The sequence below is a fragment of the Anser cygnoides genome, chromosome 25 (assembly GCF_040182565.1).
Source record: "Anser cygnoides isolate HZ-2024a breed goose chromosome 25, Taihu_goose_T2T_genome, whole genome shotgun sequence".
NCBI lineage: Eukaryota > Metazoa > Chordata > Aves > Anseriformes > Anatidae > Anser > Anser cygnoides.
This window is the reverse complement of record NC_089897.1, coordinates 1,743,407-1,755,863: the sequence shown is the minus strand read 5'-3', so window position 1 is coordinate 1,755,863 and position 12,457 is coordinate 1,743,407. Positions and strand designations below refer to the sequence as shown.

Here is a 12,457-nt window from a genome sequence, read left to right as displayed (position 1 = left end):
AAATAGCTTGAGAGATTCTTACTATAAAGAAATCTGTGCTCTCAGCATTAAGAGCATCACTTAATGCTTCAGAGTTTCATTCCTCTGGCTGGGTCTAAACATTAATGAGCAAACTTGAAGCAGTAACATGTCACACCTACGTGCTTTAATCCCTCTTCTCCCTTTGTAGATGTAAATGTTTATGAATTTTTAAACAGTTCCTGAAGTATGCAATGCTTCAAAACCAAAATACACCATCACAAACCCCAGCGCTGACCGCCTTCAGAGTGCATCCACCCTCTCACAGCCGCATCTTTTCAGTCCTCTGGCCAACAGGTGTCCAGCTGAGGTTTCCAGGGGTGTTTTCAAGGGTACAGAATAGAAATCTGGACAGAGTCAGGCTATAGAGACATTTTTTAATTAGTGCATCACTAACTACCTCAAAAGGAAGGCCAACGATTGCCATTTTGCAGAAAAGAAACGTGACACTCAGGGAGACTTCTCCTGTAAACCATGCAGGAAAAAAAAAAAATCAGATTTCCAGAAGAAAAGCCAAGTTTACCAGTTCTCCATCTAAACTCCATTCTGCTGCATTAAGTTACGGGTTCTCTCTTCCCTAACAATTGACATCCATCACAAATTCCTCCTACGCAAATCACTAGCTAAGGTGTGCCAGCTTCTGGTAGCTATTTCCCTTCACAGGACAGCAACTGGGCAAAGCTCTTCAGCACCAGATATACCGAATATGGAAAGAAATGAAGATCCAAGATTGAAAGAAGTGAGATTTGTAAATCCCAGCAGACGAGAAAAACAACCCAGCAGAGCAATGCTGCAGTGCTCAGGAATCAGCTGAGCTGTCAGAGAAAAGCTTACATGCACAAAACTTACCACTTGTGCCTTGGCTCATCTGAGTCAATATAAAATCGTGATGGTCAATTAAGCCTAATCCAGAGCTGTCATCTTCAAACATTCTCAAATCAATTTCTGTCTTGATTTAGCAGCGTGCTCAGGGCATTAAGAACTAAGGCTCTGTGAACTCCACCAAGCAGTATTGCTTGCCTGGTACTCCGGAATATAACAGGGCTAGAAAAACACTTGAAAAGCAAAGGCTTTGGACAAGATGACCCTTTGCTCTTCACTACAGATAACAAGTTTGTTTTCCTTACAGATTAAAAAAAAAAAACAAACACAAAGCTCTCCACCATGTTTCCTGTGTGCAGAGAGGAGCTGAAGGCAATGCCTGCCCCTAGAAGGGGGCAGCAGCACAGCCTGAAGGAGCAGCCAAATGGTGCTGGCATTGCCTCAACACCCAGATACGGTGCCAGAGGTTGGGCCATCACATCTCGCCTTCATCTGCTATCAGACAGCAGGTTTGACCTCCTCAACCTGGGCTACCAGCTTAGCTCAGAGCTGGAGCCAGGAATGAGCAATGTGCTCCGCGGCGGCCTGCTGCTGGGAAGGCACAGTGCTTCTCAGCTGTGAGAAACAAAACATTGCACTCTGTATTTGAACAGGATACAGATTCGGGTTGATTTAAACTACTAAGGGCACCTGGTAAGACACAGAGAGATGTTCAGTCAAGCTTTCAGAGATGCTGGCACTGGGTAGAAGATACAACATCCGGCATACTCATCAAGCCAAAGGGGACCTGAAAGCAGAGAGGGCTTCTACAATTAGCAGGCTAATCCTTTTTTCTTCCCTACATACATCTACTCAAACCTCATCCTGCAGCAGAGAGGGCCCTGGGCATTAGGGGAAGCAGACATTTAATGCAAACCACACGTCGGTTACAGGACTCTGATTACTGAAGTCCCACTAGGTTAGAGCACTTTGAAGCAAGAGCAGGCTGCTCAGTGCAAGCAACATCAAGCCATGGAGCAAGGGCACCGTGACAGACACTGAGAGCAATCCCCCTTTCATCAGCACCTTCACCAGATGCAGCAAGAGATCCCTAAGTTTCTGTCCGCACTTTAATTGAGATGGGTTTATACATCCACGCACGTAATGGCTGAGCGGAGTGTGCCTGGGTAGAGGGCTGAGCAGAGGTTGGTGAAACTCACAGGCTCTAATACTGCAAAAACACCCCACCAAAAAAAGAGTATAAATATATATATTGCCACTCAGTAATGCAGGGACTGCTTGATGGAAAACCCTTTTGTGTGAGGGAATACAGGAAAACTGGGCAAGTTTCCTTCTAAAGTGGAAAAGGCTGCCAGCCCCAGCCCTGGGCTTATTTCAGCATCACCCCACCCACACCCAGGAGTGAAGCACCTGCATGACAACATCAGCTTATTGAGAACATCAGAATGGATTTCATCAGAATGGATTTTATTTTCAGACCAAAAAAGCCAGCCTAGAGGTTACAACCCATTTCCCCCAGCAGCCTTTATGCTGTAACCCCCTCCCAGGCAATGCCCTGTCCGGACCCGCCTCACGCCCACACAGGGCTCCGGCAGCAGCTCTCGATTTGGGGCGATTCGGGGCTTTGCAGCGCCCTCCCCACGGGTGGCGGAGAGCTGAGAGGCGCCAGCCGCCCTCGGCCGCCCCGCGGCGCAGCGCTCCCACAGCCTGACACCCAGCTCCTCCTCCGCTGCCATCTTGGCCGGGGCAGGACGGGAAGGACGCACAGGCGCCATCTTGGGAGAGGCAGGGCGGGAAGGAGCCGCCATCTTGGGAGAGGCAGGGCGGGAAGGAGCCGCCATCTTGAGCGCGGCGCCCACTAAGGGTGGCTGTGGCTGCAGATCACCTTAATTACACACGGTAGCAGAATCCTCCCATACGCATCCCCTTTCCACGACCTGAATCAAGGTGCCCAGAGACGGACCAGACACAGAGAAGGCTGGAAACTTCATGTTTAACTGAGAAAACCCCCATCATCACACCCCAGGGCAGATATCACCCCTATCCCAGGGCAGTCACTGCACTGGGATAACACCACAGCAGCCCCAGCCCAGCTCACAGCAAGGCAGCTGAATGCACAGCACCACACAAAGCCCCGGACAGAGGCACACCTGCAGCCTCCCCCTGCTTTTTGAGCCACTCATTGGGTTCCTGTCATGCTGGTGAGCGACATACTAGCATCCTCCATCCGAGGAAACCATCAGCAGCTCCCTCGCTGCTCACCTGAGAGGAAGAAAGGAGAGAAATCAAGAGATTTCCTAGGGAAACAAGGAAACCTGCCAAGCCAGGCAGGAACACACTCCTCACCTGGCAGGCACTCCTTCCAGCATGGCCTGCAGAGATTTCTTCAGGGCCGCATTGCTCCCATCCAGAGCGGCTGCCAGGCGGCTCCGGTGGGCTGGTGTGACCTGGGGGGGAGAGCAGCAAGGTGCTCAGATGGGCTCTGAGCCATATTACACCAGCAGAGCCCCGTGTCCTTCCCATTACGAGGCAGAGATGCCCTGAAGAAGAGACCCCAGGGCCAGGTCCTGGCTCAGCTGCAGCCCCCTCTGACAGCCCCTCAGCCTCTCACCTGCCCCCCAGAGCCAGAAAACACCGAACATCGGCAGCAAGCCAGGCTTTACTCACGTGGCTTTGGTACATGGTGAGCACAGCCGTCACCAGCTTGGCATAACTCAGAGACGTGGCGAAGGCCGGGGCCTGCCGGCACAGCGTCAGCACCAGGAGGTCGAAGAGCTCGGGGGGTAGCGCCTCCTGCGAGAGGGACAGGAGTGGGGAGGATTGCTGGCCATTGCTGCTGGAGCCAGCTGGGGATCTGCAGGGCACAGGGGCCTCACCTGCCTCCCCAGCACGGCCAGCACCACCGGCAGCAGCCTCTCCGACAGAGGAACCTCCAGGACCTGGCTGCAAAGGACAGTGAGGAAAAGATGAGCCATGCTGCTCGCACGGCCCTGCTGGATCTGCAGGGCAGAGCTCAGCTCGTGGTCTCTTACCTCAACACCAGTCTCACATAGTCAGGCTCCAGGCACTCCTCCACGAGCTCACACACCAGCTTGGTCTGTTCAACACCTGCAGGGGCAAAGCAGAGGTTGCCAAATCCACAGGGCTGTGCTTGACCCTTCCTGTTACCCCTTCAGCCCAGTCAGGACACCCAGAAAATCAGCTGGTGCGTTGTGTGCCCCTTCTAGGGCTCATAATCCAGCTTTCTTCAACCATCTGCGGCAAAAGGTTTAATTGCCAACAGTTCCCAGCAAAGGGGGATGCTGCCCTGGTGAAGGTTCATGCAGGATTCTCTTCCTGTGACCACAGCCTCCATCCAGCTGTCCCCAAAACCACCCATGCCTCCCGTGAGGGCAGCCGACAGGAGGGCTCGAGCCCAGCGCACCTTCCCCTGGCTCCTGTAGGACCGGAGCCACCAGGACCCGACAGAAAGGCTGGGAGTACTTGGAGCAGAACGAGGTGAGGGCAGCCATGAGGTGGCGAGAGGGCGGCTGCGAGAGGGATAGGACCTGTGGAGAGAGAAAACACGATGTGGGGACCGCAAAGAGGGAAACAGGGTAGACACAATCTTGGAAACCTCTGCCCGGGCACTTACTCGCTTGAGGAAGAGCTGCTCAGCCAGGACGGCTGCGCTGGCGTAGCTGAGGTCGGGTGTGAGAGCCAGCAGCCAGCTGCAGAACCGCACCAGAAGCTGCTCTGGGCACGTGGAAAGCTGGAGGAAGGAGCACAACCCCTCGAGCTGGGGACAACAGAGGGGACAGGGACGTTAGGGACAGCAGCAGGCCCTTTGCAGTTGCGAGGACACCGATGCTCACCTGGCTAGCAGAGCAGTTGCTGAGGATACGCAGCTCGGGTGGGACGCTCAGCTCTGAGCGCTGCAAGGAAACAACCCCTGGGTAATGCACCAAATAAAACAAAATACAGCTCTAGGGCTTCCCTCTTCCCTCCCACCTCCCCACTTCAGCTAGCACTGACTCCACATGCTGCAGAGGTGGCAGCTGGGCTGTCTTTTTATCAGTCATCCCCGTGAAACCCATCTCCTCTCCCATCCCTTCTGGAGGCCCTCGGATGAGCCCATTTAGCCTGCCTGCAGCAAGGAGAACGGCCAAAGCAACCACTTACGTTGGACTCTTGCAGCAGCAGCATTTTCAGCCTTGGTCCGTGCTTCTGGGGAAAATGCGGTAAAGGAAAAAGAAACGAGACTAAACATTCACTGGCTGGAAAAGGGGAGGAAAACCCTCAGGTAGGGAGTTGCTGGCTCAGTTTGCTTCCTGATTTCTAGGAAAAGCGCTTTAGGAGGGTAATTTCAAAGGTAACTGATGACACCTCTTATTTACACAGCAATTTTCAACATCCTGCTGTTTTGAAGCTGGACATCGGAGTTATCTGGTGCCAAGCACCAGCCCTGCACCGCCACCTTTTAAAAGGGAAGGTGAAAATCACAACACCCTTAGAAAAACCAGCACAGCCCCATAGCTGCAGCTCGCTGTCAGTCTGCAGGGAGTTTGGGCTCCTTACTTAGGAGCAGTATCCCCAAACGAGAATCATTATTTGTCTCTAAGGTACCCGTGCCATGCACACAGCAGCAGCCCCCTAGGGAGGCAGCAGCCTGAAGGCTCCCAGGGGACCTTCCCTCCGCTGTGAGGCTCAGAGGTGTCCCCAGGAGACGCAAGGATGCTCCCAGAACAGCATCCACCTCTCCACTAGGCAGGAGAGGTTTGGAGAGGGGAGTGTGCAGATCTAGCATGGAGGTGGATTTCTCTCATACTAGGAAAATTCACCTAGGATGAGGCCAAGAAACCCAAAGAAATTTGAAAACCTCCCCAGCACCTGGATAAAGGACTGGACCTCAGCTGCCACCTCTGTCTGAGAAATCCTGCCAGGCTCCCCAGCTGCATCCTGCTGGGAGCTTTCAGGAGCCGCCCCAGCCGTGCTCTGAGCAGATCTGTCCCCCGCAGTTTCCCCAGGCATCTCTTCCACCCCTGCTTTATCTTCTCCATCCTGGCTTCCCGGCAGGTCAAACACCACCTCCTCCAGCAGCACCCTCTTCCCTCCTCTCTCCTCATCCAGCTCCAGACTCTCCTCGGACACTTTCTTGCGCTTCCCACCTGGGAGCAGGGAGCCAGCCGCGTCCCCTGCGGCACCAAGCTGCTCGCTGGAGCACCAGTTCAGTTTTCTTCGCCCCTCCGGTTTCCTCTGGGCTATTTTTCGGCACAGGCACCTGAGCTGCTGCCGGCAGGCGGCCGTCAGGGCAGGGGGCGGAGGGGAGCTCTCCTCACCCTGCAGCCCCCGCTGCAGCAGGTCCCCCAGTGCCTGCACCCAGGGGTCCGGGCTGGGGTCCCCCCTCGCAGCCTGCAGCAGCTGGCGGACGCAGTCTGCTGGCACCACCGCTGCCACCGCCTGCAGCAGGGAGAAGAGGTTTCTCTGGCACACGACAGGGAGCAGCAGCAGCCGTGGTTTGCTGGAAAAGGGGAGAAAATGAAGCAGCAGTGCATCAGAGCAAAGTCCTGCATGGCCCCAAGTCCTTACGTGCCCACCCACCCATGGAGAGGGGTCTAACAGGGCCAGAAAAGCCGAGGAAACAGCCAAACTCCTCTACCAGCTTTTGCAGACAAGCTGGAAAAGCAGCAGCTCCCTGCTACTGCCCTGGCATCACTCACGGCCCATCGCATCGGAGGAGAGAGGACACAAGGGAATTGGGCACCCGATGTCCCGGACCCCCCCACTAAACCCAAGGTTTCAGGATCACAGCCGACTCACACAGCCAGGGCCTCCTCCGGCCCCTCCAGCGTGGGCTCCTCCATGCACAGGGCGGCCGTGAAGCCTTGCCAGGAGAACCCCCCGGGTTCCTCACGGGTCTGGACCCGCTGCAGCACACGGAGGGCGGCCAGCGTCCCGGAGGGGCCCGAGGCCAGCGCGTGGAGCAGAAGGCGGCAGGGCTGGGCCAGCAGCTTCAGCCAGGGGAGCTCCATCGCTGCCTGGGGGGGCTCCGCAGCGCCTACGGGGAAAACCTGGGGGACACCAGACACCCAGAAGGGTGCGGGGAGGATCTGGGCACCCCCAGCACCCAGCCCCGGAGCAAGCCGCTGGGTGCTCCCCCAGCGGAGGCTGGGTTTTGGGGGGCTCCCCACAGCTGGGGAGGGGGGAAAAGGGGGGGTGGGGGGAGGTCGTGGGTACAGCGAGCACCCCAAGGAGCCCCAAACAAACCGCCCGCAGCACCCACAACTCCCCACGGAGAGCCCAGAGCCCGGCAGGCACCCACCGGGGAGGGAAAATAGGGAGGTGGGGGCACCCAAAGCCCCCCCCGGAACCCACCCGCGCCCTTCCCGGACCTTTCCCGCGGAGAAAGCGCGCGCTGTATGCAAATGAACCCCACGTGCGCGCCTTATGCAAATGAGCCCTTAAAGGGAAACCCCCACCGCTCGCAGCCCCAAGCCCGGGGGTCCCTTTACCCCCCCCCGGGAAGCAGGGGGCGCAGGCAGCGTTCCGCAGCACGTTTTTATTGCACGATTTCCAAAGGTTTGGCTAAAAGCAGTTTAAAAACGGTGCCCTCCCCCCGCAGCCTGTGCGTTAAAACCCCCCCTGCCCCCATCCCAGGGGCGCTAACCTGCCAAGGAGGCACAGGGAGGGGGCTGCGTGCCCCAAAACCCCTGCGGCTCCATCACCCCCAGCTTCCCGGGGCTTCAGCCGGAGCATTTGCCCCATCCCGCCCTGCAGCGCCCTTCATGCCCACAGCCACCCCAAACCAAAGCCAGGAGCAGCTAAACACGTTAAAAGCTGATGTCTCCCCTCCCAGAGGGCAGGTCCCTGCTGCCAAGAGCACCCCAGGCTCAGCAGGGGGGTCCCAAAGGGTCCCACGGCTTAGTCCGAGTCGCTGGAGTCCCCGAAGAGCATCTCGTGGCCGTAGCTCGAGTACAGAAAGTCCACCTCCAGCAAGGCCCTGGTGACAGCCCACTCGAGCAGGCAGAAGTCATCCTCCTCCTCGTCCGAGCTCTCCGAGGGAGAGGGGTTGAGCTCCTGCGGCACGGGACAGAGGGTGAGCCCCAGCCTGAGCCACACCGTGCGTCCACATGGTGCCCTGGCCCCCCCGGGACACATCTCGTGGCACCCCAGGACGCGTCTCCCCACTTACAGCTCTCACCCCCGGCCGCTGCAGACTGCGCCGTGGTGGCCGGCCGCCGGGCAGCTCGTGCAGGTAGATGCAGTCCGACCTGAATGGGCAGCGGCCGCGGTTCTGGATGAAGAACTTGCACCTGATTTTCCTGCAGGATTCAAAGCCCAGTTGCGTTCAAAAGCCCAGTTGCACGCACGGCTGCCGGAGCAGCGTAAAGCCCACGGTGCTGGGCACTCACCCCGTCCGCGCCTTGAAGCTTTCGATGAGCTGCTCCTTCTCGCCCGCATCCGAGACCCAGTACTTGTGGGGGATGTAGTAGCTGGAGGTGACCCGGCACTCCGGGCAGGCCCTGAGCGAAGGCAACGCGTGCTGGTGGGTCTCCAAAAGGGGAGCAGCCCCCAGCAGGGCTCAGCACCCACGCAGGATCCCACCACCACAGCCTCACCCCGCAGCCACGTCCCGCCCCCATCACGGCTCCCAGGAACCAAACCACCAGACCCGAGGAAGGAATTCAGGGTGCAGACGAGGGGACAGCGACCGTCCCCACGCTGCCCTGAGCGCCCCCCGTGTGCTCACTTGATGACCGTGCTCTGGAAGTCCCGGCTGCGGCGCCACGTGCGGATGCAGCCCAGGCAGAACGCGTGGCCGCAGTTCGGGAGGATCCCGAAGAGCCGCTCCTCTGGCAGCGCCTTCTCGTACACCCGCTCCATGCAGATCCCGCACACCACGGCCTCGCTGCGCGCCCTCAGCGCCGCAGCGGGGACCGGGGCTGCTGCAGCGCCCTGCTCCGCGGGGACCTGCGAGCGGAGCAGCATGGCACTGCAGCCCCTGCTCCATCCCTGCCCCAGCTCTTGGGACCGACACGGGGCGATGGGGGCAGCCCGGCCACCGGAGACCCCTGAGCCCACCTCCGAGCGCTCAGCCCACGTCGCCGTCGCCGCCACCTCTCTGGGGTCAGGGGAGTTTGGATCCAGTCCCAGCCCTCGCGGGTGGGAGCCTGCGGGCAGGAGAGCTGTTAGGAAAACACATCCCACCCCCTCATCAAAGGGCCAGGCCAGCTGATTGCAGGGCACGGGCTCAGCAGTTCAGGTCCCCACCCTAAAAAAAATAAAAAGCAGCCAGGAGGGGTTTCCGCAGCCCCAGCTGGGCCCTGCCCAGAGATGGAGGGAGGGGGATTTGGCTCGAGGGTCGGTGTGTGCAGGATGCCCCACCACAACCACCCAGCACCCGCAGCCCTGCTGGTCCCCGGGGCAGCCAGCACCTACCTGCAGCGCCCCGAGCTCCTGCGGGGATGAATTCCTCACGGACAGCTCGCCCCGGGGGGTTGTTCAGCGCTGGGACGTCCTCTTTATCGTCCTCTTCCTCCTCAGCCTCCACGTTTGGGAGCCTGAAGGCCGCCCGCGTCGCTCTGGGGACAGCGGGGACCGAGGTGCGCCAGGCTCCCCTCCAGCCCTGGTGGCCGGGGGCCACGCTGGGCACGGGGCTGTGGCGGCTCCTGGCCGGCAAAGGCTCCTCCTGGACGTGCTGGTAGCTGGAGGAGGCCGGGGACGGACAGAGGGACAACGGGGTCAGCCCCGCACGGGCACCTCCTGGCTGCCAGCCCGTCCCCGTGCCACCGGGTCCCCCTCACCTGCAGCGCTCGCCGTAGGCGCAGGCCCCGCTCTGGAAGTAGCGGCACACCGGGGCCGACTTTCTGGCGTGGGAGAAGCGGCAGCCCCCGCCCCGCCAGCAGGATCCACGGGCAAAATCCCTGCAAAGGGGGGAAAGCTGCGGGGCCAGGGGCTGGGGCCAGCCCCATTTACCCCAAAACCCAGGGGCCTGGGCACAGACACCCCCCCCCCAGGCACCGGCTTTGCCTGGATGTGGCCACCGTTTCCCATCTGGGATCCAGGGCTCTGCCTGCCCCGCTCAGCCTTTCCTCCTGGGTAATTAATTGCAAAGCAAACGGAGCCCAGGGGCTGGGCTGGAGATGGATGGGGCTGAGCAGCTGCTGCTCGAGCCTGGGGGCTCTCCTTGGAGGGGGAACCAGGGCAGGGGGGGGCTGGGGCAGCCCCCCAGGGGGGCACAGAAGGCAGCAGAAGCCCTCAGCATGGGGCTAGCAGTGAGGAGGTGCCTGGCCAGGACCCCCCAGCTCAAGGAGACGTCCCAGCACCGCCCTCTCCAGCCCCACAACTTCTGGGGGAGACGGCAGGGGGATGCTCAGGGCTGTCACAAACCTCTCTCTGCCCCCCGTCGAGGGTCTCACAGCCCATCTCCCCCCAGAGCCCTTCCTGCAGCCCCCCCCCTCACCCAGCCCTACCTGCACAGGGGTCTCAGGCAGCCCCCCCGAGCCCTCAACGCCCCCGATGCCATCTGCGAGCCTGGCTCCATCTCCTCTGGGTGCCTACAGGGCTGGGGCCCTCCCTGGGGTATTTATGGCCTTGGCGGGGTGGGTGCACCCGTTCCCACCTGAGCAACCCTCACCTTAATTAGCTTAACCCTCGCCCTGCTGCTCCTGGCACTGGCAGGGGGGCATGCAGGGGTCTCCATCCCCCCCAGCCACTTGCTCCTGTCCCTGTGGGGACCCCAAGCACAGCCCAGCTCCCACCCAGACCCCTCGATTTACACGGCCCCACGGGGGCTGGTGGAGGAAAGCGGGGCGCAAGGGGCTCCCCCGGGGGCTGGGGCAGCTCCAGGGCTGCTCAGGGTGGGGAGATCCCGGGAACAAACCGGGCGTGGGAAATGCCGAGGGACACGGGGCGACTTCCCGGGGAGCCCCCAAACAGGGGCTCGGCTCCCTGTGCTGCTTCGCTTTGGGTTTAGGGCAGGGAGAGCTCGGCTCCGATCCCGCTCACGACCTCGCTGCCTTTCCCTCTGCTTGCAAACGCGGGCAGGAAAATCCCAGCAGCTGCAGAGCCCTGGGAAGTGTCAGCAAACCCCAGCCCCTCCGCTGGAAACCCCCCCCCAGGGCCCAAGAGAAACCCTGCAAAGAAGGGCTGGCTGCTCAAAGGTTCTTAAATATTTAGTTCCGATTTATTTAAAGTCAAGTCAGTTCGCGGACACTATTTATATTATTAAAAACACTTGGAGGCTTGTACTTCTAGCAAAAATATACATTTCAGTTTGAGGGTTGTTAAACTGCCAGGAGGGGGGGGAAGAGGAAAAAGCTCCCCAGGTAACGAGCACGCGAGTCCCGGGCGCACCGGGGGGCTCTGGGGCCAAATCCCCCGGGCTGGGTGCGGCGTGTATCTCCGGTGCCTTCCCCAGAGGACTTCAAAGTGCTTTAGAAACGGTAATTCCCAACTCCCCTGCGAGGTAGGGACACGGGAAGGGGCCGGGAGGGCTGCGGGCAGGGAAACCGAGGCACGGCGAGGAGCCCGAGGGCAGCGGCTGGGGGGGAGGGGGGTTGGGACCTGCCAGCCCCGCGGCGCGAAGGGGAAGCCCAGCGCTCTTCCCCTTGGGGTTTTGAAGGAATTATTGCACCAGGGAAATCCACTACCCTGAAGAGGAGGAAAACAAAAACCGATTCATCCGCTCCCGCACCCCCCCCCGTGGGATTATCAGTATTGGAATAAGGCTGCTCGGGGCGCAGGGGGTGCCGCGGGCAGGTCAGCGCTGCCTCTCGGGAGATGCAGCGCCCACACCGGGTCCCGGGCACGGGCAGCACCGCGGCATTTGGCTGCAGCTGTGGCAAGGTGCGAGGCGAAGCCCCCGAGCGGCTCGGGGCTTGGGCAGGGCACGGAGCCCGAAGCCGTCCCCTCGCTCAGGGGGACGTCGGCGGAGGGCAGGGGGGACTTCCCCGGCACAGCGCCCCGCGAGCATCCGCCCTCTCCCTCGCCTTTGATGAATACTTGGCATTTATGCTGCGTGTTAGAGCTGCAAAGCTCGTTGCAACCAATGCGCTTATTAATCCTCATGTTCCCCCTTGGAGCGGAGGGCAGGTGACGGTGTGGCTCCCTTCCCCAAGCAGGGGGAACTGAGGCACGGCCATCAGCAGAGGGGCCGAAGGCCACGCAGTTAGGCAGCAGCAACACCAGGCTGGGCTGCAGCCACCTCCTGCTCTCCCGAACGCTGCTCTTCCCCCCTCGAAGGGTTGCCCTGCTGGTCCCGCAGCCCGGAGAGAGCGGGATCGTCAGATCCCAGCCCTTTGTGGCGCCGGGGCTGCCCCGTGCTCCCTTCCCGCGTCCCAGTAAACGTCCCCTCGCCGTGCCGGGCTCTGCGGGCTGGCCGTGACTTTCCCGGTGCTGGTGCTGCCGGGGGCTTTGCTCGCTCTGGTGCTCGCAGGGAGGTTGGGAAGGGAGCTGCAGGACAAGGCACGAGCCCTGCTGCCTCCTCCCAACCCTGCAGAGCTCCAGACCTGGCCCTGGCCCTGTGCAGACATTTTTGGAACCGAGGTCTGCGCCGAACGGCCCGGGGAAGCAGAGAGACCTTGGCCTCTGCTCCAAAGGTGGATTTTTGTGGGTCAAACCCTTCCCTCCCTTCTCC

General features: G+C 60.3%; 2 protein-coding genes across 5 annotated transcripts; both read right to left on the bottom strand.

Annotated features, from left to right (window-relative positions):
• Positions 1-11: 11 nt before the first annotated feature.
• FANCE (FA complementation group E) lies at positions 12-6,987 on the bottom strand. Of its 3 annotated transcripts, XR_010826538.1 has the most exons (12): positions 6,640-6,987; positions 5,710-6,340; positions 5,002-5,046; positions 4,695-4,754; positions 4,475-4,618; positions 4,265-4,388; positions 3,873-3,948; positions 3,717-3,783; positions 3,508-3,633; positions 3,187-3,287; positions 2,991-3,102; positions 12-2,777 (listed from the first exon to the last, which is right to left on the bottom strand). XR_010826538.1 is itself a non-coding variant. In XM_013196945.3 (11 exons), the coding sequence occupies exons 1-11, from the start codon at positions 6,849-6,851 to the stop codon at positions 3,099-3,101; spliced, it is 1,590 nt and encodes a 529-aa protein (XP_013052399.3). In that variant the 5' UTR covers positions 6,852-6,987; the 3' UTR covers positions 2,291-3,098. The 3 variants fall into 3 exon arrangements, 2 of the variants coding, with proteins under 2 accessions (XP_013052399.3, XP_066838935.1); XM_013196945.3 differs by having other exon boundaries at positions 2,291-3,102; XM_066982834.1 differs by having other exon boundaries at positions 2,291-3,102; positions 5,002-5,043.
• A 191-nt stretch (positions 6,988-7,178) lies between these two features.
• Positions 7,179-12,399, bottom strand: LOC106046140 (probable E3 ubiquitin-protein ligase makorin-1). Of its 2 annotated transcripts, none has more exons than XM_048071103.2 (8): positions 10,293-12,399; positions 9,624-9,743; positions 9,259-9,524; positions 8,902-9,005; positions 8,570-8,790; positions 8,232-8,342; positions 8,012-8,141; positions 7,179-7,896 (listed from the first exon to the last, which is right to left on the bottom strand). In XM_048071103.2, the coding sequence occupies exons 1-8, from the start codon at positions 10,361-10,363 to the stop codon at positions 7,741-7,743; spliced, it is 1,179 nt and encodes a 392-aa protein (XP_047927060.2). In that variant the 5' UTR covers positions 10,364-12,399; the 3' UTR covers positions 7,179-7,740. The 2 variants fall into 2 exon arrangements, with proteins under 2 accessions (XP_047927060.2, XP_047927061.2); XM_048071104.2 differs by having other exon boundaries at positions 7,181-7,896; positions 8,902-8,990.
• Between the last annotated feature and the right edge of the window lie 58 nt (positions 12,400-12,457).

What these genes read in the sequence shown, in the direction of transcription:
- FANCE (XM_013196945.3), bottom strand. Translation starts at nt 6,851, where the DNA reads ATGGAGCTCCCCTGGCTGAAGCTGCTGGCCCAGCCCTGCCGCCTTCTG. An exon ending in TATGTGAGACTGGTGTTGAG is followed by an intron (nt 3,784 to 3,872) that starts GTAAGAGACCAC and finishes TGTCCTTTGCAG; the next exon opens with CCAGGTCCTGGAGGTTCCTC. An exon ending in TGGCCGTGCTGGGGAGGCAG is followed by an intron (nt 3,634 to 3,716) that starts GTGAGGCCCCTG and finishes TCCCTCTCGCAG; the next exon opens with GAGGCGCTACCCCCCGAGCT.
- LOC106046140 (XM_048071103.2), bottom strand. Translation starts at nt 10,363, where the DNA reads ATGGAGCCAGGCTCGCAGATGGCATCGGGGGCGTTGAGGGCTCGGGGG. An exon ending in TGCCTGAGACCCCTGTGCAG is followed by an intron (nt 9,744 to 10,292) that starts GTAGGGCTGGGT and finishes CCCCCTTTGCAG; the next exon opens with GGATTTTGCCCGTGGATCCT. An exon ending in CGTGGGCTGAGCGCTCGGAG is followed by an intron (nt 8,791 to 8,901) that starts GTGGGCTCAGGG and finishes CTCCGCTCGCAG; the next exon opens with GTCCCCGCGGAGCAGGGCGC.